This window comes from Cavia porcellus, unplaced genomic scaffold (genome assembly GCF_034190915.1).
Source record: "Cavia porcellus strain 051 isolate PalLab524CR breed Dunkin Hartley unplaced genomic scaffold, mCavPor4.1 scaffold_15, whole genome shotgun sequence".
NCBI lineage: Eukaryota > Metazoa > Chordata > Mammalia > Rodentia > Caviidae > Cavia > Cavia porcellus.
This window is the reverse complement of record NW_026947498.1, coordinates 36,568,599-36,590,918: the sequence shown is the minus strand read 5'-3', so window position 1 is coordinate 36,590,918 and position 22,320 is coordinate 36,568,599. Positions and strand designations below refer to the sequence as shown.

Below are 22,320 nucleotides of genomic sequence, written 5' to 3'. Positions count from 1 at the left end.
CAAACATAAAAGTTCATTGTCATATCTTTAAACTATTTATGCAGTGGGACAAAATGATATAGATTATAAATGCAACATGCAATGGTAGAACTTTATAAGGATTGAGAAATCAAAGTGGCATTAAAAAAGCAAGCCATTTAAGTAACTTTTCAAATACAAATACTCTCCAAAAAAAAGACAACAGAAAAATGTTATTAAACAAGAGAAAAAATTGAAAATTATTCTAGAAGTCTGTTCAGACTATTTCAAAAGGCAAATTTTACTAAAAAGTAAATGTTTAAGTAAAACAGAGTTGAATACCCAAGAGATCTAATTACAAGGTTTGTTCACAATAAACCTTTAACTCTTCATCCCTGCAGACAATGTTTTAAGTAGGCCCCAGTGTATTAGTAACTCCCAGTTTACTGTGCATATTTTATTGTACTAGAACACAACTATTTTCTTATTGAATATTTTGTAACAGATAAACTACTTCACTAGTTAATGTTATTGTCTTTAGATTTACAATAACACAAATGTTACTTACACCAATACAGGCTTTCCTGATATCCTAGGATGTCTTAGCACTTCTGACATTGTCTCTTTTGTCTCTTCCATTCTCTCTTCATCACTGGAATCCACAACAAATATTACCCCATAGGACTCTGCATAGTAATTCTTCCAAATTCCCCGAATTCTTTTTCCACCTCCCAGGTCAAAGATGGTGACCTCAAACTTTCCTTGTTTAAGATCAATTTTGGAAAATCCAACTGTAGGAGCTACATCTTCAGGATGCTCTGTTTCAAATGACACAAAAGAAATAATCTTCAGACTTTAAGTTAATAACATTAATTTAACTTTATAACTTACATGACATAAAAATAAAAATTGTTATCCATCATACTTTAGTACTGAATAGGATATTTATCATTTGCTTATGCAGCAGAAACTAGTTAGATCTACTCATTTAGGCAGACACTAGATAATAGAAAATATTCAACGAGAGTTTTCACTCCATGCAAATAGGAATTTAAAAAGAAACTGGAATAAACCTAGCACCTAACACACAGCAGATATTTCACAACAAATGAATGAATTCTTGCCTTTAAGCCTATTTATCCTTCAATTTACAAGCAATAAAGACTTCAGTTCTTCAATACCATAGGCCTTCCCAGGGACTGTTATAACTTCTGTGGAATTATAAAGAAAACCATGAACATTTAAAGAACAACGAGTTTAGAAGAATCAAAAAAATAATAATAATGGAGAAGTAAACAAAGAGTAAGACAACCCTTTATTAACTAGACAAATTAAAGCTAAACTTGGAATAAAGAGAATTTTGAGGGCTATTTGAAAAATAAACAAGTAAAGCTCATTTTCTCTATAGGAACATGGTTTGGATGTTCCAATAATTTATAAAGAGGGTATGTTTCCATATTTGGTAACACAAAGAAGGTATAGGATGTATATAATTATAACTGCCAAAAAGTGGTCATGATAGACAACAGAGAATTTTCTTAAAGATCCCTGACTGTCATAAAAGACTTCTTAGGGAAGATGAAAGTTAGACATGAAAGCTAGGTGGGACTTAACATGCAGAAGAGCAATTTAAATAGGGTAGATGGAAATGTAAAAGATGTAACAACAGGGAGCTAGGGATTTAGCTCAGCGGCATAAGCGCCTGCCTTGCAAGCAGGCAGTCGCGAGTTAGATCCCCGGTACCGGGGGAAAAAAAAAAAGAAAAAGACAAAAAAAAAGATGTAACAAGCTAAACACTATGGCTGGGGCAAGTGAATATGAATTCAGACTGAAACCAGAATGAGGAGGGTTCTGAAGACAGGGAATGGGGAGACACTGAAGGTATCTGATAGACTAATCATGCAATTAAAGTGGTACTTTATTAAGATTTATCTTGCAGAAGTCTTTAAGCTAAATGAAAGTGAGTGAAAGCTACTTTCCACAGAAGAACAAAAAAGAAGAACTCATTAAAGATTAATAAAACCTCATTGGTTACAGAAAAAAAGTGCAAGATTTGTCTTTTTTTTCACCTACTTAATTCACTAGAATCTACTAGAAATGTTACTCCATATGAGTCTAGCATTGCAGGGCTAAAATAATAGCCAACACACATGAGGATTTTACATTTTAAATGAACTAGGATGAGATAAAATTAAGAATTCCATTCTTTAGTTATACCAGCTGTACATCAAGTGTTCAAAAGCCACACATAGTTAGTGGCCCACCCCACTAGACACAGCCAATATAGACGATTGCCCTTACTACAGAAAATTCCTTTGATGGACACTGGGTAGCAAAACATATACTACAACAAAGATAAATTGAAACGTATAACAAAATGTCCCTGTCCTGTGAAAAAGCCTGGAAAGGATAGTGTACAAGAATTCAAGAGGAAGATGTAAAAAGGCAGGGCTAGGTTTTAGACTAGATAGGTTTCAGAGAAGCAGAATGTGAAGCTAAGTAAACTACCACAGGAGGAAGAACAATACTGTGGGCAGAGTGAACAATATAAGCACAAATAAAATGATAGCAGTAACTGTAATAAGCCAGTTAAGATTAGGGAAGAAAACTGTCTAAATTGTATGGTCAGTAAAGTCAGTTAGTAAAGATTCAACTCCAAGTCCTCAGGACTTAAAAGTCCCCCTACTACTGAAATCTAGGTCTTCAGGACTATAAAACTCAGGATATAGAATACTCTCTACTCTTGCCTCTGATTCCTCAAGATTTGTGTTTCACAATATTAGACTAAATGCTTCTGGGACTAACTACTTTCTCTGCAAATCTTTTTCTTATTCCTTCTTACTTTTAGTATCACTTACACCCTCTATTGCAATATCCTACTCCTAGATAATCTTCATAGTAGTCTGTATCTCCCCAACACACAGTTGGGACCATATCTTTGTATCTTTAGCACTTACATGAAAGGACACAAGCCTTGATACTACAACACTGATAAGATAATGGAAGCTGTCATTCTTTCTTTTGCCTTTCTACATGTTTATCTATCCATACTTGCAACATTTAAGGTACTACAGAAAAGGCATCATACAAGGGACCAGGGATACAAAGCAAAGCTACATTTATGACCCTCAATTTTGAGATTCTCAGTAAAGTGTATGTCAAACTATAATATTTAGAAAAGCCAAGATAAAGTATAAACATATGATCAACAAACACTATAGATCATTTACCTGCTAAGCCTGTAAGGCTCAAGAAATACGATAATCAGCCAAGGACAAGTCTGAGGCCATCCTGAGCTACATAGTGAATTCAAAGCCTGCCTGAACTACATGGTAAGACCCTATCTCAAAAACTTAACAACAACAACAACAATACAATAATCAATGATTCATCTTATCTTACAGCTATCTTAGTCTAGTGGGGAAAAACAGATAAAAAGAGTTGCTAATAGCCAATAAAACTACAGACCAAACTACAAAGAAAAATTTTCAGACTCAAAATAACCGTAGTTTTGTATTAGGAAACACTATAACATAATCAGAGATTCCTAGACTTTCTCCACACTCTAGACACATGTATACTTATTACAGACTACCATTTTCAGCCTTAGTGGCAGCTAATAGCCATGACACAGGATTCTAACTCGTAGTATGATGTTAAATGCTTACAGCTGATTAAAAGGTATATGGTAGGAAGGACTGATATATTGTATGGTGTAAGTACTCCAACTACTGCCAGTTTTAAAGTAATACTAGATACTGGTGAGATACCTGAATACAAAGTTGGAGAAAGATATGCATACCTAGGTCTCGCTAGTTAATATGAGCAAAATGAACAGGCAAGTGTGAGATTTAGTCAGTGCTACATGAATTAATCACATACAGTTGTTTTTGACTGATGCTCTCAAAAAAAGAGGGAATGGCCTCCCTTCAACCTTTACCTCTTCTTCCAGCTCAAACACAGACTGCAGAGAGCTACCTAGAGCCACAAAGTGGGTGAATACTCAGAACAGCAAAGCCAACAGGATGAAGAGCTGAGCCCCAATATCGTGGCAAGTCATGCTGGGCTACTCAGCCTGTCTTGGTTGTTAAAAGAGGAAAATAAACTGCAGTTTTATTGAACCATGATTGCTTTAGTCCCTTTCAATACAATCACTCAGCCAAGAAGAAGTGGATATTAAAAACAGGAAAATTCATGATAGGGAAGGTACTTCTAGATTAAGAAATTATTGTTAAAGGTGGAATGGTGGTGGCAAAGGGCTATAAACCAGCACTCAAGAATTAAAGGCAGGAAGGTCATGAGTTACAGGTCTGCACTGGCAACTAACTGTCTTGAAATAAAAAAGTAAAAAAGGTTGGGAATATAGTTCAGTGGGAGAACTTATATGTGAGGCTCTGAGTTCAATCCTCATTACCACAAAGAAAGAAAAAAGGTTGGGCGAGTGTCTTGGTTACTTTTCTCTTGTAGAGAAAAAATACCTGATGGCCCGCCAAGCATGGTGGCACATACCTGTAATCCCAGCACTTGGAAGGCTGAGGCAGGAGGACTGTTGCAAGTTCAAGACCAGCCTGGGCTACAAAGTAAGCTCACGACAGTCTAAACTACATAGTAAGACCCTGTCTCAAAAAGAAAAAAAAAAAAAAATTAGGGAAGGGAAGGTTTGTTTCTTACAATTTTGGAGGTTTCAATCCATACTCAGCTGGCTCCAAGGCAGGCTGCCATTTATGGCCACCACCAACAGCAAGCACAAACAGCAAACAAGAGAGCAAAGCATCCCCCTTCTTGCCCTTACACTGTATGTTAGCTCCACCCCTGGGCGGATGCAATACTCACACCACCAATCCCAGCATCAGACAATGAACCAATCATCAATGCTGGATTCAGCCGCCTCTATGACTGCAGGAGGCTTGAAGGGGGGCCATCTGAATACAAACCATAACAGGGAGAGAAGAAAGGAAAGAAGGAATGATGGGCTGAGAGAGGGTAAGACAAGACTAGGTAAGACAAGACAAACAAGGTAAGGCAGGCGCTACAGTGACATTATAGATGGAAGATACTGAGACTCTGGATTTAAACAACAGTAATACTTATAGAGGAAGTAGATAAATCACTGGAAAAAAAAAAACTAGCAAATACAAAGAAAAACCTGGCATGAGAATGCATGCCTGTTATCCTAGCACTCAGGAGGTTGAGGGAAGAGAATCTCCTTGTGAGTTTGAGACCAGCCTGGGCTACAAAGTGAGCTCAAGACCAGCCTGAACTGCACAGCGATACCCTGTCTCCAAAAAAAAAAAAAAAAAAAAAAAAAAAAGAGATATTAAAAAAAGATTTTAAAAAACCACAATATTCAAATACAAAGAAAAACCATGCTGATAGGCTAAAGAAAAAACTGAGAAAGTGAGACAGCACAAGTTCTGGAAGAGATGCTATAAAAAGGCTGCCTCATATTCTGAAGAGTTGAGGTCTAAACAACTGGGACACCAAAATTATTAACACGGCCCTTGGAGGATTTTAGAGTCTGGAAAAGTGGAGAGATAAATAAACAAACAAAATCCAATTAAGTTGTATGTATAAGCAAGAATACGACAAAAACGAGAACTAGCCAAGTTTGGAGTGGTAATAGCTGGAGTAAGGCTTTATAAAGGAGGAGACTACATGACAAATACAAATCTTTGAAGATACATAGATATTCTCTCCAGTAATAACACATGGGAACAACATAAGTAAACATACAAAGACATGAGGAGCATTAATCTGGAACACATGGGAATAACATAAGCAAAACATACAAAGACATGAGGAGCATTAATCTGAAACACATGGGAATAACATAAGCAAAACATACAAAGACATGAGGAGCATTAATCTGGAACACTACAAATAAACCTTCAAAAAAATTGTTGCAATTTTTAAAACAATTTACAAGTAGTATTTAAAGGTAGTCAATCAATGGAGCAGGTTGAACAGTAAATATAAGTTAAAGAACAAAAACAGGGCACAGGAAAATTCAAACGTGAAGGCAGCAGTGACTCTCAGTTTATTAAGCATTATGTTGAGCATTTTTTAGAATCAGAAAAAAGAAACTAATACATAAGAACAGAGACCTAACAGAAGGAAAATGTTGTTAAGCACACACAACAAATTAAGATGGTCTGACTAGGAAATTCTAAAGTACCTGATTTGTTGAATGTGAGGTTTTCAAAAAAGGAAGGAAAAAAGAAATTCAAACACAGGGTTATGGCTTGCAGATCAAACCTACCTTGCTGTTTGGGGGCAGCCCACAAACTAAGAATGTATTTTACATTTTTAAGTGACTGAAAATATTTTCTCACACATGAAAACAGCATTCAGTTGAAAGTTAGTGTCCATAAATAAACTATCTTTGGAACATGGCCAATCTCATCTGCTGACACATTATTATGGCTGCTTTCACACTAGTGTCAGACTTGTATAGTTCAAAAAGAAACTAGTTGAGCCCATAACTTAAAATATTCACTGCCTCTTTATATAAAAATTTTGTTGACCCCTGGCTTAGATAATGACACTGGATGCTTTGCAAAGATGTACAGAACCTAGAATATAAAAGTGGTACCAAAAACATTTTGAGGAAAATCTTTATACAATATTATATAATTTATATCACTGTCACACAGAATTTGTGCTTACACAATGTTCTCCTCTAAGTGTTTTAAGGTATCAGTAAATGAAAGCTCTCCAACTATTTAATATGCAAGCTATCTTGTCAGTCATTGGTTTTCAGGAACAAATACCTCAAAGTTTTTCACCCAGGTCATATGCTTAAGATTCCTCAATGACAATACAGTCTCAGTGCCCAACTCACTACTCTAGGCATCGTTATAGTGTACAGAAGAGCATTAAATTAACACTAATCAATTAAATAATGTGCAGAGAGATTTAACATAAATGACACAAAGCTAATGACATAGAGGTCTACCTTTAATATAATTGTACAAATTACATATCAGACTTTAAAAAGCATCAAGAGATGCTATACTAGCTAACTATGCCCCCAATTCATGTATGAGTAGCCACGTGACTTAATTCTGGTCAATAAAATACAAGTTGAAGATGGGTACCCTTAAGGGAAAGAGTATATAATTTTTTTCTTCTTATTAAGTAGAACACAATTATAATCCCTCCAAGCTAATCAAAGACCTCAAGGAGTTTCTGAACCTATTCAAATCTGAAATATGGTAATAAGCTGTTACCAAGAAGCCAGAGTTTATTCATATTGGTCACAAGTTTATTAAGAATATAAAGAAATGCACTATATATTATCTGTCTCCAATTAGTAGATAATAAAGCAATTTTCATAGATAAGTAGATAATTCAGAAAAATGTAAGAGTTCAGTAAGCATAAAAATATTTTCAGCTTACCTCCTTTGATTCCCTTTGCTGTTGCCGTTTTACCAGCATTATCAAGTCCCACCATCACAAGAGTCACCTTTCTTAAAATAATAAAAAAAATCAAAAATCACATTCTTTGTTAATTTAGTATAGTAAAAAGAAATTCATTCACTGAAGCAACATTTAAGAACCTACTACATATAACAATCTCCTGGATGCTATGAGGTGCAATGATGAAGTACAGAGTCAAAGCAAAACTTATGAAAAATATCTTGAAAATGTTATCCTTTTGTTCTCTAAACAAATAAAGTAAAATTGTGCAATAAATAATTTAAGGAAGACAGAAATGGAGGTAGGGAGAGGGAACCTAACCCTGAGCAATTTATCATGGTGAAAGAGTCACTTTTTTAGGTAATCTAGTTCCAGGGTTATCACAAATCTGTTTATCTTATAAAAGCACAGAATTTTTGCTAGGTCCTAGGTTCAACTATTTTTACATATGTAGCACCTTACTAAATATGAACCTTAAATATAACACAATTACTAACTTAAGTGCTAATATAATTTGAAAGGAGCTTCTTACATTTCCAAAGCTTAAAGTATTTCTGGCAATACTGTATAACTAAATTCCATGCAGAGAAAAAAATCAAATTCAATTTTATAACTGAAGCATAAACCCAGTAAGTTAAAAAAAAAAAAAAAGTCAAAGCTTGTATGACCAATCAATAAAAGATTCAGAATCAGAAACTAAAGCAACTAATTGCTAGGAACTACTAAAACCTGGGAAAGGTGTTAAAAAATAAGCCAATGATAATGATCCTATAACTTGGTAATTCAATCCATATTAAAGCTTGTTTCAGTTCCAGGTTGAGCCTCTGAACATGAAAAAGGTGACAGCCCATTACCACCATGGATTTGGGTATGAGAAAGAAAATCATAATGTAATGCACTGCCATATTGTGACCACAAGGAAAACTGGGCACGATGGTGCACACCTGCAATCTCAACAGGAGGACATTGAGGCAGAAGGATAGATGAGACTTCAAGATCATCAGTCTAGACTGCAGAGCAAGGCTATGTGTCAAAAACTAAGAAAAGGGGCCAGGGATGTAGCTCAGTAGCACAGCACCTGCCTGGCAAGCCAAGGCCCTGAATTCAATTTTCGCTACCAAAAACAACAACAACAATAACAAAAACACTACGAAAAAAATGACCAGAAAAGCCAGCAATACTATTGGGTACAGTATAAATGTACTCATTCTTCATTGGCAGTAAAGCCAAACAAGATTAAAAACAAATTAGATAGCAGTAAAAGGTGTTCTTTAATTTTTCTAGGCCTACATTTCTTGGATAAGGTCTTCTTCCTTGAATTCCAGATATATTCTCAGGATCCATATAAATGAGAAAGGATAACATTGGAAGTGTGAGGCAATCCAGGAATGAATGGGTCACTGGGTCACAAACTGAGGAAGAAGAAACTCAGCCTTGAAAAAGCCAAATTGGTCATTTATTAAATACAGAATACAAATACTACCAGGCATGGTGTGCAAACCCATAACCCCAGCACTCCAGAGGCTGAGGTAGGAGGACTGTTGCAAGTTTCAGGCCAGCTTGAGCCACAACGTTGAGTTCAAGGCTACCCTGAACTACTTAGTGAAACTCAGTCTCAAAAAGCAAAAAAAAAAAAAAAAGACTGAAGACATATGGAAGCCAAATTATGTGCAGGTTCAACAAATGAAGTTCTATCCATACTTGACTCAGTCTAAGAATAAGGTAAACCATAATCAGCAGCATCTAAACTCACTGGTAATGACAGTAGCAGAAATACTACAGAAACACATAGCAGACTATGAATTTACAGAGATAAGGTAATATGTAAGGTCCCGGTACCTCTATCCATGTGAAAACTTTATCTGCATGATCAATCCGCAAAACATGAATTTACTTCTTAAGGAAGCAATGAAATAATTAGAATCAAATTATATTATTTGAATAATTCATAATCATAAATTGAATAACTAATAGACTAATAAATGACAACAAGATAAATAAAAGTAATTTCTTGAACAAAATATAGTAAATGATTATACAGAGAAGATGAATAATGGAGCATATTAAATATGTTTTAGGTAATTCAAATTACTAGAACACAGTGAATTACTTTAAAATAATTTTAACATTAAATTCATGTCACTTGTTCTGTAGTTACTTATAAAAAAACAATCCACGTTTCTGGCTTAGTTTGCATTATTTATCCCAACAAAATTTAGCACTCATTATACAGTGCAAACAAAAAGCTACAGTTCTTGCCATCATAAGTCTTAGAATACAGCAAAAAAAAAAAAAAAATCCAGAAATGAAGAGATAATTTCAGGAATGTGGGACAACTGTTCAAAAGTGGAAGCACTTCAGTCAGAAAGCAGATGGCGGTTTATTCTACAAGTCCAAGATCTACAAATAAACATCTGCTATGCCAGCAGTTGTAGGACAAAATCACGGAGATCTTTTACATACTTTGTTTTTGAAAGGAAAATGATCATTCATTATTACAAGGCGACATATTTTCTTTATTCTTGTCAATATTTCAGTCTAAGAGCTTCCATACACACATACACAGACACGCACACACACACACATGTGCGTGCGCAACAGACACATACACAGACACACAGACACACACACGTGCGTGCGTAGCACATTTTAACATTGCTTTTATTTTATTTTGTTTGTTTTACTACATTTTCCTCTACTTTTGTGATGCTGTGGGTCAGACTCAGGGCCCCATACATGTGGAGCCAATGTTCCACCACCTGCCTGCATCCTCAGCCCTTATTAGCATTTCTTTTAAAGTGACAAAAGATACTCACTTTTATCTTAGAGCTTGCCTTTTTAAATAAGCTGTTAAGTTCAAACAAAGCAGAAAAAGTCATTGATGAAAATCACTTTGGAAAATTATAACCATGCTGAGACTGACAAGAAATAAGCCTCTCTGGATTTCTATTTATACTCAGACTAGTAAATTTTTAAGATTATGTCATAAACTTGAAAAAGCTTTAATTAAATATTTGAGATAATTAAAGCCCCTCAGTGAATAAATATAACATCAGTAGTGCAAATAAAAGTCATAGCCTGAATTACTACAATGCCTGAGAGCAAACCATTAAGTTTATATTTGGAGAACAAAATGGGTTTAGAAAGTTAACATTTACCTAAAACTCAAAATTCTGTGCAACTTTTAATGTAATAAAGAATCCAACCTATTTAAAACACAAGTAAAATGTACATGTTGTTACAGTTTTTAACAGTAGCTATTTGTGGGGGGCACATTCCTGTAATCCTAGCACTGGAGAGGCTGAGAACCCTGAGTTCCAGGCCAGCCTGAGCTACATAATGATTTTTAGGCCAGATTTCTTAACTATATGACAAGACCTTGTCTCAGAAAAAAATGAAAGACAATAACAATAGCTATTACAGCATTTTAAATTATCAATGGGTACAGTTTGGCTGTGGTGCCATATGACAATAGAAAGATGAAAAATTATAGTTTAATCTCATGATTAACAATCAATTATAATAGCCCCTCAATTTGAAAAAAAATAATGTACAGTGTTCTTAAGTTTTCACTGTCTGGAAAACTTAGAACTAGGAATAAAACAAACATTTAATAATTTGGCCAGGCAATAATTCAAAATAAGCTCATTAGGTATTATGGACACCAAAATATCTCAGATACAAATGATTTCCACCCCAAAATGCTCATCCAGAACTAGAACATACTTATTAATACATTGTGACACTATAAATGTTGTTGTATATATGTGTAATGATAAAGGAATACAGAGCAAGAGGGCTTCATCTATCCCAGAAAAAGAGAAGGTCCAGAAAACTACACAAAGTGATGCCAGAGCTAAATTCTTAAATTAAGAAGACTGTCAAGGAAGGGGTAGGTAAGGATAGGAGGGGAGATGAAGGAATTCTAGACCAAGAACATTGTGTAAGAAGATATCCTAAACTCAGGGGATAAGAGTACATCTCACTATACCAACCTGAAATGAAAAAGAACACAGAACAACTGAATACAACTATACACTGAAGGAACTTGACACACTTGTACCTAAGAAACCAATGCATTCAAACGGTTAATCAATGAGGTACACCCAGAAGTTAGAAGTCATAGCCTCTTACTATTTCATTTGTCTTTATGTCCTTGATTACATACCAAACTAGAAAGGCCCAGACACAAAGGGCTCCATAATATTCTAAAATTTAGAGTATACCTGTACTAGTAATAAGTAACATAAAAGGGACTGCAACACCTCTCTTAAACAGCCACAAACTTGGACTTAGAGAGAGCTGGGTTCAAATACCAGATTTATTATTTCCAAGCTGTATGACCTGGGACACATCACTTCTCAAAATTCTAAGCAAAACAGGACAATAATACCCACTTCAAACAGATGTGGTGAAAATTAAATTAGACAAGGAAAATAGTATATGCAATATCTGAGACAAACAGCAAGTACTCAACCAAGAGCTATTCTTACCACAGCATAAAGTTTAACACAGGGAATCCACAAGATAAGACCCGAGGTTTGTGGTGGAAGCAGATTAGGAAAGAGGATTAAGATAGCAGTTTTGGACATGTTGGCAGGAGTGTGAAGTCTGAAACTGGAAGAGAGATCTGGACCAGAGTTATGAGTCAAAATAGGTGACAGCTAATACCTTATAACAGATGTAATGGCCCAGAAAAGGCACAGAGGAAAAGCTAGGGGAGAGGAAGAATGGAGTCCAAGAACCTTTAAAGAAATCCGAAGAAATGGCATCACTAGGAAACAGCTTCCTAAAGAGTTAAAGGTTGTGTGGTAACAAATGGTTTGACTTTATGTCCTACGTCTTGACTCTGCAACCAGAGCATATAGAAGTCACTTAAGGTCTTCATATTAAGAACTGGGAGCCAGGCATGTTGCAGCATGCCTGCAATCCCAGCACCGTAATCCAGGCTGAGGCAGGAGGATCACTGTGAATTCAGGGCCAGACTGGGCTACACAGTGAGTCAAAGCCAGCATGGACTACACAGTAAGACCTGTCTCAAAATAAATAAATAATATTGAGGCTTGAGGATGTAGTTCAGTATAAAGGCCTTGGGTTTAATCCTCAACAACAAAAAGAAAAAAATAAAAGACAATACAAACAGACAGACAGAAAGGAAGAAAGAAAAGGGGAAAAAAAAAAGAAGTAGTCACTAGCAACTTCTACAAGAAGTTGAAATGCAATAAAAATATAAAGTATTATTAAGAATAATAATATACACTATTATTTTATAGAACAACTTGAGGCATTTTATCCTAAAACTTACTTATATACACAAACCAAATCAGTGCCAGATAGTATGGCTCATTTCCAATGGATAATTTGTAATATTTCTAAAATCAACTATTACCCATTACCTAGGACCATCACAATCATGATGATTACTTAAAAGATGATTACCTAGACCCAGTCTGAAAGCTGGTGGAACCCACGCGGCTGCACAAGAAGACAGCTGGCCTGCCCTCTTGGTAAGCGCCTCCCTCCTGCTTGAGCCAGCAGGAAACCCAGTCAGCAGTTCCCTGAGCCTACTTGACTGAAAATCAGACATCCCAACCAACACCCCCACCCCTGCCCTGTCAGCAACTGGGGACAGAGGTCTGAGCACCTCTTGGGAGGATGACTGTATGCAATACAGCAAATACGGGATTTCCTTCTATCTTCTGTTTGAAGGCAAGTTTTTTTCACTGTTTTGTTTCACTACGATTAACTGTTTTATTTTATTCAATATTCTCTTTTGAAATGTTTTATAATGTTCTGTTTTTTATTTGATTTCGCTATACCTAATTGACTGGACAACTATTGTAAAGATAATGAGATATACTATGGTACCTATTACTGATATCCCAGTATCCTGCTGTGAAGTTCTGTACCAATCTCACTGCATTGTCTTGACTGGCTTTGTTCTGTCTTGTTCTGTTGTATTTTTACTACCTTCAAAAAAAAAAAGATGATTACCTCATAACAAGTAGACTGACTACACTCATAAATTGCATGTTTATAATAAAACCTACCATGAAGTTTCTAAAATCCTAACCATAGCATTTTTCTTCCCGAAAATATAGGTACCAGACAGCTGTGGTGGTACATGCCTTTAATACCAGGCATTTAGAAGGTTGAGGCAAAAGGATCACAAGTAAGAGCCCAAACTAAGCCACTTAGCAAGATCCTGTCTCAAAACTAATAAAAGAAAAAAAAAAAAAAATGACTGGACATGTAGCTCAGTGCAAAGGCCTTGGATTTAATCCTAAGCACCAAAAACAAAAGAAGGCAAGAAAAAACAAGACAGAAAAAGAAACAAAAAAAAAAAGAAAAGAGTGGGGAGGAATGAGGAGGAAGGGAGGGACACAAAAGCCCCAATTCATTAACTGGTTCTTCTGTCACTCTCCAACACACATACAAAGCCCAAAATTCCCCCAGCTTCACAACTATCCCATGCAAATTTTCATACAGTCTCTTCTACCAGAATTTGTCTTAACCAATTCTTTGTCACCAGTATTAAATATAATACTGGGCACAGTAGGCATCTTTACTAAACAAAACACAAATATTTTCTGATCTCCAAGTTGCTGAATAAATACTAAATGAAACTAAAATATATAATGAAACTAAAATATATAATCTTGAGAAAGTACTTCGATGAATTGTAATAAAATTAACATAAATTTTCATATCAAAACAACAGCTCAGTTCAGTGGCACAAGTGCCTGCCTGGCAAGTACAAGGTCCTGAGTTCAACTGCCATACCAAAACAACAACAATAACAACAACAGCAAAACACAACAGCTCAATGAGAATTAACAGAATTAACATAAGTCAAGCATCTTACATCAAATTGGCTTAAGTTTTTCCAAAAAAGGCTACATGCTCATGGATTTAGGTACTAATTAACAAGATGATTTTTGAACAGAAATAATCCTTAGGAAAAATATTAAAGTTAGGGATTAAGAGACCCAGAAGTCTATTTTATATTATTTTAGCTATTTGTCTCAATGAGTAAGGAGTTTCATGATGTTCAAGTCAATACAGTGGCTCGTAGATCTACAATTGAGTAAATGAGGCTATATTATCTCAGGATCCCTTTTTTCAACGTACATGCAAATTCATATATCAGAAATATAAGCAGATTATAGTGCTTATCTCCAAAATTATATCTAAATGTGTGTGTGTGTGTGTGTGTGTGTGTGCGTGCAGGCGTGTGTGTAAAATAGAAAAAATGGACTGGGGATGTAGTTCAGTGCTAACAGTATTCTCATATATACACAGTATATGAGAGGAATAGAGAAATATTATACATACTATTGAGCAAAGTTTGACACATGAAAACTCCTACATAAAACCCTTAAAACTACACTGAGAAAGTTCCAAATTTTGACATACACACATATAAATTCTAAAAGTAATATAAACACATATATGAAAAGGAATTTAGAGATATTAATTTATGACATATGTATAAGAGAATGAAAAAGATGATACAATGAACATATTTACCAAAACATTTATGTTATGGTATGACTTTATTGTACGAGTAATCTCCAAATCACTACATTGACTAATCACAAATAAGTAAGGCGAGGACCAAACTTGGTGTCACATCCTAATTTTAAGCCTTAAATCAAATTATCAGTGTCAGTTTTTCCTATATCTAAAATATAAGGGAGGAGAACAGGGGTAAAAGTCAGAGGTTCAGCTTAGATTTAGCATGCAGGAAGCCCTGTGTTAAATATCTAACATCCTCAAAATTATATCTAAATGTGTGTGTGTGTGTGTGTGTGTGTGTGTGTGTGTGTGCACATGCATGTCAAATAGAAAAAATGGACTGGGGATGTAGCTCAGTGCTACCAGAGTATTCTCATATATACACAGTATATGAGAGGAACAGAGAAATGTCTCTAGGTCTTTTTTTATCTGAAAGTTCTACAATTCTTACTAACTATAAACAAGCACAAAAGGGATAAAAAGAAATGTAGCACACTCTTTGTTACATCAACATACAGCACATGAGATAATCCTTCCTAATCTACATGTTTAGTTTAATGAGGAAACTAAGGCTTCAACAACTTCTATAAGTAGTCTAGATTTAGTTATATATATTTAGGCCAAAAAATGGTGGTATTAAGGAGTGACTCCTCAATTCAAAAAAAATCATAGTAGGGATGATTATATATGTCTATTTTCAGGAACAGATGGTTGTTTATAGTAATGAAATAATAGCCTCCCAAAGATATCCCCCGTCTCCTAGAATGTGTGCATAAATTTGCTTACATACTAGAAGGAATCTTGTAGATGTGATGAAAGATTTTTAAATGGGAAGCTTATTTTGGATCACATAAATGGGTCCAATATAATCACAAAGTTTCTTACAAGAAGGAGGTAGGAGATCAGAGAGGAAAGGTGTTCGGCTGTTGGCATTAAAGAAGAGAAAAAGGACTGTGCTGGTTAATCTTGGTTGTCAGCTTCACTGGAGTAAGACTCGTGGAGAGGAAAAATACACACACACACACACACACACACACACACACACATTTACCAAACATGCTTCTGATTTGAGTAAAAGGAAAGCAGAACAAACACTCATTTCTGCTCCCGCTCATTGATAGTTCACAGCTGAAAGAGCTATTGGAAAGAAGGGCACAGTTGGAGGAAATGTGCCAGAGGGTGTGACCTTGGGGACTCTATCTGGTCCAGGGCCTCTTCCTCTCCAGCTCTCCCGCTGTTGTTTCCCAGATGCCAGAAGATGAGTCATAATCCCCTACCACCATGATGTTCATGCCTTGGAGCCCACTAAACATGGGCTGAGAACTCTAAAATTATAAACTAAAGTTTATAATCCTCTCGCCTTTAGGCAGTGAGTGTTGGGTACTGGTCCCAGCAAGGAAAGCTGACCAATACAGGGCTACCGACAAGGAACATGGGTAGCCTCTAAAAGCCAGAAAAGGCAAAGGAAAGTAAGATTATCCCCACCTGAAAGATTTTAGTTTTTTTTTTTAACCACAAAACTGAAAGATAAAAAATGTATATTGCATTAAGTCCTTAAGATTATAGTAATGTGTATAGCAGCAATAGAAAACTGAAGAAAAAAATATGAGATGTTTTGAAGACTAAAGACTTGATAGTAAAACTGAACAACACATTTTCAGACAAAAGTTTATCTTTATATACCAGAAATTCTCTCTGTGATCTCTAGCTTCAGTTGTCTGTCTGAATTTTACATTTTAGGTTTGAATGAATGACAGTACTTGAAGGGAAAAAATGAAACAGAGCACAGTGTAGATACACGATTGTGACCTCAGCCCTCTGGGTGGCTGAAGGAGAATCTTAAGTTTTGGATTTAGCCTGGATAACCTTAGTGACTTAGTGAGAACCTGTCTCAAAAAAAAAGTCTAGGGTTATAGCTCAGTTCAAAGTTCCTGGGTTCAATCCTCAGTACCACAAAATTAAAAAAAAAAAAAATTAACTTGGAAAAGAAAATGACTCCTTTTACCAAAATAAGATGGAGAAACTTCATTACTAATAAATTGAAAATGTAAACTGAGAAGAGTAAATTACTTATTAATACTTGTTTCCCAGAATCAGAAGTATTATTTACTGAATGACTACTATATGCCAAGGATCAACTATTTACATGGATTTTCTCTCTCAAAACAGTGCAAGGCAAATTATCAACACCTGACAAAGGGAAAAGGCACTAAAACTCCTAGGATTCAGAAGCCAGTATATTTGACTCAAATATTAGATTGAGAAGCCTGGCAGATACTACCTTGATTAAGTGATAAAGATGACCATGACTGGGGCCAGGGTTTTAGCTCAGCATCATAAGCACTTGCTTTGCAAGCATTGGGTCATGAGTTCGATCCCTGGTGCAAAAACAAACAAACAAACAAAAAAAAAAACTAACAACAAAGCAAAAAAGATGACCATGACTCATAATAAGACATGCCAGCATCATCATTTTCACTCCTTCACACAGCAAGACTGTGAAGGACACACAGTCTCTCTGTATTCTTCTCAATAGTGCAAATCACAACAGTCAAATCACAACAAAAGACAGACAAGTTGAGGAATATCAGAAAAGTTTTTGATCAGTACTATTCAAATTCTCAAGATTAGGAAATACAAGGAAAGACTGAGGAACTGTCACAAGTTGGAGAAGACTGCAGAGACTTGTAAAAATGTAGTGTGGAATCTTAGATTACATTGTGGACAGAAAAAAAAAGGACATTAATCAAAAACCAATGAAGTCTGGACACAGCAGCTCACACTATCATCCCAGCATTTAGGAGGCTGAGGCGTGAGGATTACTGTGAATTCAAGACTAACCTGGGCTACACAGTGAATTCAAGACCCATCTGAATTACAGTGAGATCCTGTCTCAAAAAAACAAAACAAAACAAACATACACCTAATGAATTTAGGAATACTAAGTCTGAAGATTTATTACCAAACAAAGTTTGGTACAGAAGTTACTTTTTTCATGTACTGTGTGACCTAAAAACTTTAAGCAACAACAACATTGCACTGCAGTGCTTCTACAGGAGCAACACATTTGTCTATTTGATCCAGGATTATAGTTTATTCAAGACTAATTTACAAAGCTTGAAAGCCTAGGTTCAGGTTCTGACTTGTTGCTAGCAACAGCAAACATGGTCTGAGCACTGGCTGAGTTCCTGGCATCTCCGGCCATTCATCCTGATTAGGGCTAGTGCCTCACACTTGATCTGTGACTCCTGCCTTGACTGTAACACACAAATCTAATCTCTCAGCTCAGTGTCTACAATAATATGCTCAGTGAGAGAAAATTTAAGTGAGGATATGTGAGTAAATACGAAGGTTTTGAAACAGATGAGTCAGCAAAGGAATCTTAGAACATACACTGCATGTTAACAGTCATTATCTTCTCACATTTGCAAATACATCTGCAGAAAATATAAACAATACTGAGGTAATTTTTCTTTTAAAAAGAACTGAGTTTTTTAAGAAGTAGATTATTATTCTAATTTATTCCAGCAAAATAAATGGAACTACTTGATGCATTATTTACTCAACGATCATTACTAGTAAAGGATGACTGAATTAGGTATAGTACTTAGCAAATATTTACTCAGTTACTGTTATGACAAGGGTTCCTTTCTTTTTCCCCCTCTTTTTCAGACAGGGTCTTGCTATGCAGTTCAGGCTGACCTGGGCCCACTTTGTAGCCCAAGTCGCAGGATCCTCCTGCTTCAGCCTCCAGAATGCTGGGATTATACATGTGTGCCACCATGCCCAACTAAGGATTCTTAGAAGATGGCAGAACTCAACTTATTTTCAAATCATTTTATAGTCAATTCTAACACTGAGAGATATTTACCTATGTCCTTTATATTAAGATCACCATGGTCTAATAGATATATGCAATCCATATGTGAGTTTAAATTTTCTAATGACCACATATAATTTTAAATTTTCTAGTGATCACTTTAAATTTTCTACTTACTTTTCAAAAGTAAAAAAGAAAAAAAAGTAAAATGAATTTTAATAGCCAGGGATATAGCTCAGCAGCACAGCCCCTGCCTGGCAAGTATGAGGTTATGAGTACAATTCCCAGTAATCAAAACAAAAGAAGTTTAATATTACATTTGATTTAACCCACTCTATGCAGAAGTTATAATTTGGGAGGGTATCAGGAATCGAACTCAGGATCTTGCACTTGCTAGGCAGGCGTTTATTCCACTGAGGTATATCCCCAGCAAAAGTTGTAATATTAAAATGTAATCAACTTTTAAAAACTGTTAGCTGGGCATGGTGGCACACACCTGTAATCCCAGTAATGGAGAAGCTGAGGCAGGAGAATTGCAATGATGCCAGCCTGGGCGACACAGCAAAACTCTGACAGAAACAAACAAAAACCAATTTAAGTACGGTCTTTTGTAGAGCTGGGGATGTAGTTCAGTATCAGAACTCTTGCTTAGCATACGCCCCAGGCCTTGCATGCCAATCCCCATTATTGGGGTGACACACAACTTTTTTCCACAATGAATCTTCAAAATTTACTCCACCCTTAACAGTGTTTCATTCTGTCACATTTCATATGTTTAGCAGTCTACTGAACAGTGTAAGATTAAGTTGTATCTTATTAAAGAATATAAATTCTAAATTGAAGAGGGTTTAATTTTAATCCTCCTTTACTAATAAAATTCAATGACCTGATCTACTTGGAAATCAATATATTCTCCTTTCTTTTTAACTCTAAACAAATCTCAGAGAATACAGTATAGTTGCTATGAGAAGTAAAAAGTAAGTGATAAACTGAAAACTTCTTTGAATTACAAATTTTGAGTGTTTTTAGTTAAAATGAGCATATACTTTACAGCTCTCATAAACATCAAATACATTTTTAAAAAACCAACAGAGAAACATGATCATATATTATCAATAACTTTTAAGCCCTATAATGAGACCAGAGCATAATTGAAATATCTTTGACTCTTTTTAATTTTTCAACAGATTAAGACAAAGCAACACATAACAAAGCAGATCAGAACAATGTAAGCAACACAGTAGTTCACCAGAAGACAACCCGTAATTAACAGTAACTACCACAATGTCTCTTTCTTTGAAATAGTTGAGTATAACTTCATATACAATAGCATCAAACATAACAAAATAGTATAAAAACATTCAAGAGAATGAGAGTATTACAGAGCATTCAGAACCAAATAACAGAAAACAAACAATGGCTACTACATTATCTCATTTTCCATAGAAAATTTGTTTATACTTTCACACCTAATACAATCCAATAAGGTACAACATGATAGAGCCAATGGTAACAGAGGAGCAAAAGCATGGTAGGACTTCAGAGTAAGATGATATTATATCAGTACTGGCTATTATAATGACTTGTTTCCCTCAAATTAGCTGCTCATACCATCACAGTTAATAAAATCAAACAAACAAGGACAAACCCATCACAACTAACTAATGTGATCATTATAAGGCTTCAAAACAATGCAATGGGGAATCATGATTACCATAAACTCTTATGTACTCTTACTATTCCTTACACTAGGGAGACTATACGGTATTTATACATGTGAGTTTGATTTATTTCACTTATGAGTATGGTCTCAAGTTGTGCCATTTATTAGTAAATATCTCAATGTAATCATTCTTTATAGTTGAGTAGTACTCCATTGTATAAAAATACCACAACTTATATTTAAAATACTGAAATCCAGTTAAGAGTTAATACAGAGGAAGGAATTTTAAAAGCTCCATGTTGCTGATTTATTTTCCCAACATTGATCTTCCTTATAAAGTGTAAATGTAGCTTTTCAGATTCATTCTTTAAATAGTTGATCCCTGTAACTAGTATTATGTTTGGAATATTGACAATTCAAAATACTTTGGTATATTTTACCTTCAATCTAACTCCAAAGAGTTATATAAGGCCAACATTATTTATAAAGAATAAAAAACTCTTTTTCTAGTTAGGTCCTCTCGATTTTAAACGCATAATTTTCATTGAATCCTTTCTTGCACAGTGCCTGGTGCATGTTATTTTTGTGAATGAGTATTTACTTAGCAAACGACAAAACACAGGCACTTAATATCAACAGCACTGCAAAATTAAATGTTAAATTAGTGGACTTTTTAATTAAAAGGTTTTACTAGACTTCATTTAAGAAATTAAGTTGGATTACAGTTAGAAAAACACTACCCACCACTTATCCTCCTTGAATTCAAAACTTGTGAGATTCAGATATTATCACCTTCATATAAAGTGGGGCCAAAAAGGATTGATTGAGTCATTTAATTATTAAGTAGCAGAGCCAGATTTCAAGCCCAAATCCCCAAGCAAAATAGCGTTAGTGCGTGTATGTGAGTAAGAAAGAGAGACAGACAGGGAGGGAGAGGGACAAGGGGCGAACGAACATTAGAGAGAAAAGGGGAAGGGAGCGGGGAAAGGATGTGTACCGATTATAGAAAGCATATCCCACGCTTCTATCTTCAAAAAAATATCCATTATAAAACTTTCAAAAGAAAAATACATTACGGATAGTTTCCGATCATACAAAACAACTTTTTAAGAAACTCAAACTCATTTAAATTACATCCTAGGCAACAACTGCTAAGCATAACTTAGAGGCAGACAGGGGACACAGAAACACACACAGACACACCCCGCTCTCCCTCCGGGATGCTTCCTCGCGGCCTGGCAGAGTCCTCCGGGCTTCGCGAGGGGAGGCGGCGCCCGACCCGGCGCCAAAAAGCAGCTGGCGCTCCCTCTCTGGATAGCACCTACCTGACAGGCTCCCGCCAGCGTTTGAACCAGCTGCAGCAATTGGCCATCAGGCCAAACATCCCAGGTCGCTCTTCTTGCCACCGCCCATCCGAGCCAGCAGCAGGGACAGGCCCCCAGCTTGCCCAGGCCGATCCTGTAGCCCCGACCTCTCGGACAAGACTAAGCGGTGGGTAGGCCCGGAGGAAAAGCTGGCGGCAGGGAAGGCGACCCGTCTGAGCACCACGCGCCGCCGCGTCCGCCTGTGAGAAGAGAACAACTATCCTTCTCCCCAAGGGACGGCGAAACCCCCAGCGCCCATTCACCCAACCCTGGTTAGCTGGTCCCGGCCACAGAAAAACCCCCGCATCGACGTGCTGACGTTCTCTGAGGCGCGGAAGACCTTCCCCCCCAAGCACCGCCCACATAGTAGTTCTCCAATCATTGATTGCAGACCTGGTTGGGGCCCCCTGAGTGGCTAAATGGGCCTAGCCCTCCGCCCACTCCGAGAGGTAGAAAGGGAAAGTAGGCGGGCTTTAGAAAAAGAAGGCGGAGCTCCACGTAGATGGCTCTCGTAACTAGGCAACGGGAGCGTCCAGAGATAAGCCGAGGCTCCCAGATAAATCTGAGTTAAGGCTTAA

The 22,320-nt window shown here is 36.2% G+C and overlaps 1 protein-coding gene across 7 annotated transcripts in view; it reads right to left on the bottom strand.

Moving 5' to 3' along the window:
• Nucleotides 1-22,068, bottom strand: part of Arl13b (ADP ribosylation factor like GTPase 13B) — a 77,008-nt gene extending 54,940 nt beyond the window's left edge. For 2 of the 7 annotated variants that reach the window (XM_063224780.1, XM_063224781.1), the window contains exons 1-3: nt 21,704-22,068; nt 7,357-7,427; nt 527-776 (exon numbers count right to left, since the gene is read on the bottom strand). In XM_063224780.1, the coding sequence (XP_063080850.1) occupies nt 527-776; nt 7,357-7,427; nt 21,704-21,762 (380 nt within the window). In that variant the 5' untranslated portion in view covers nt 21,763-22,068. Of the gene's footprint in view, nt 1-526; nt 777-4,467; nt 4,579-7,356; nt 7,428-19,211; nt 19,261-21,703 lie in introns of those variants that run through there. The other 5 variants (XM_063224783.1, XM_063224782.1, XM_063224785.1 and 2 more) reach the window with 5 other exon arrangements.
• Between the last annotated feature and the right edge of the window lie 252 nt (nt 22,069-22,320).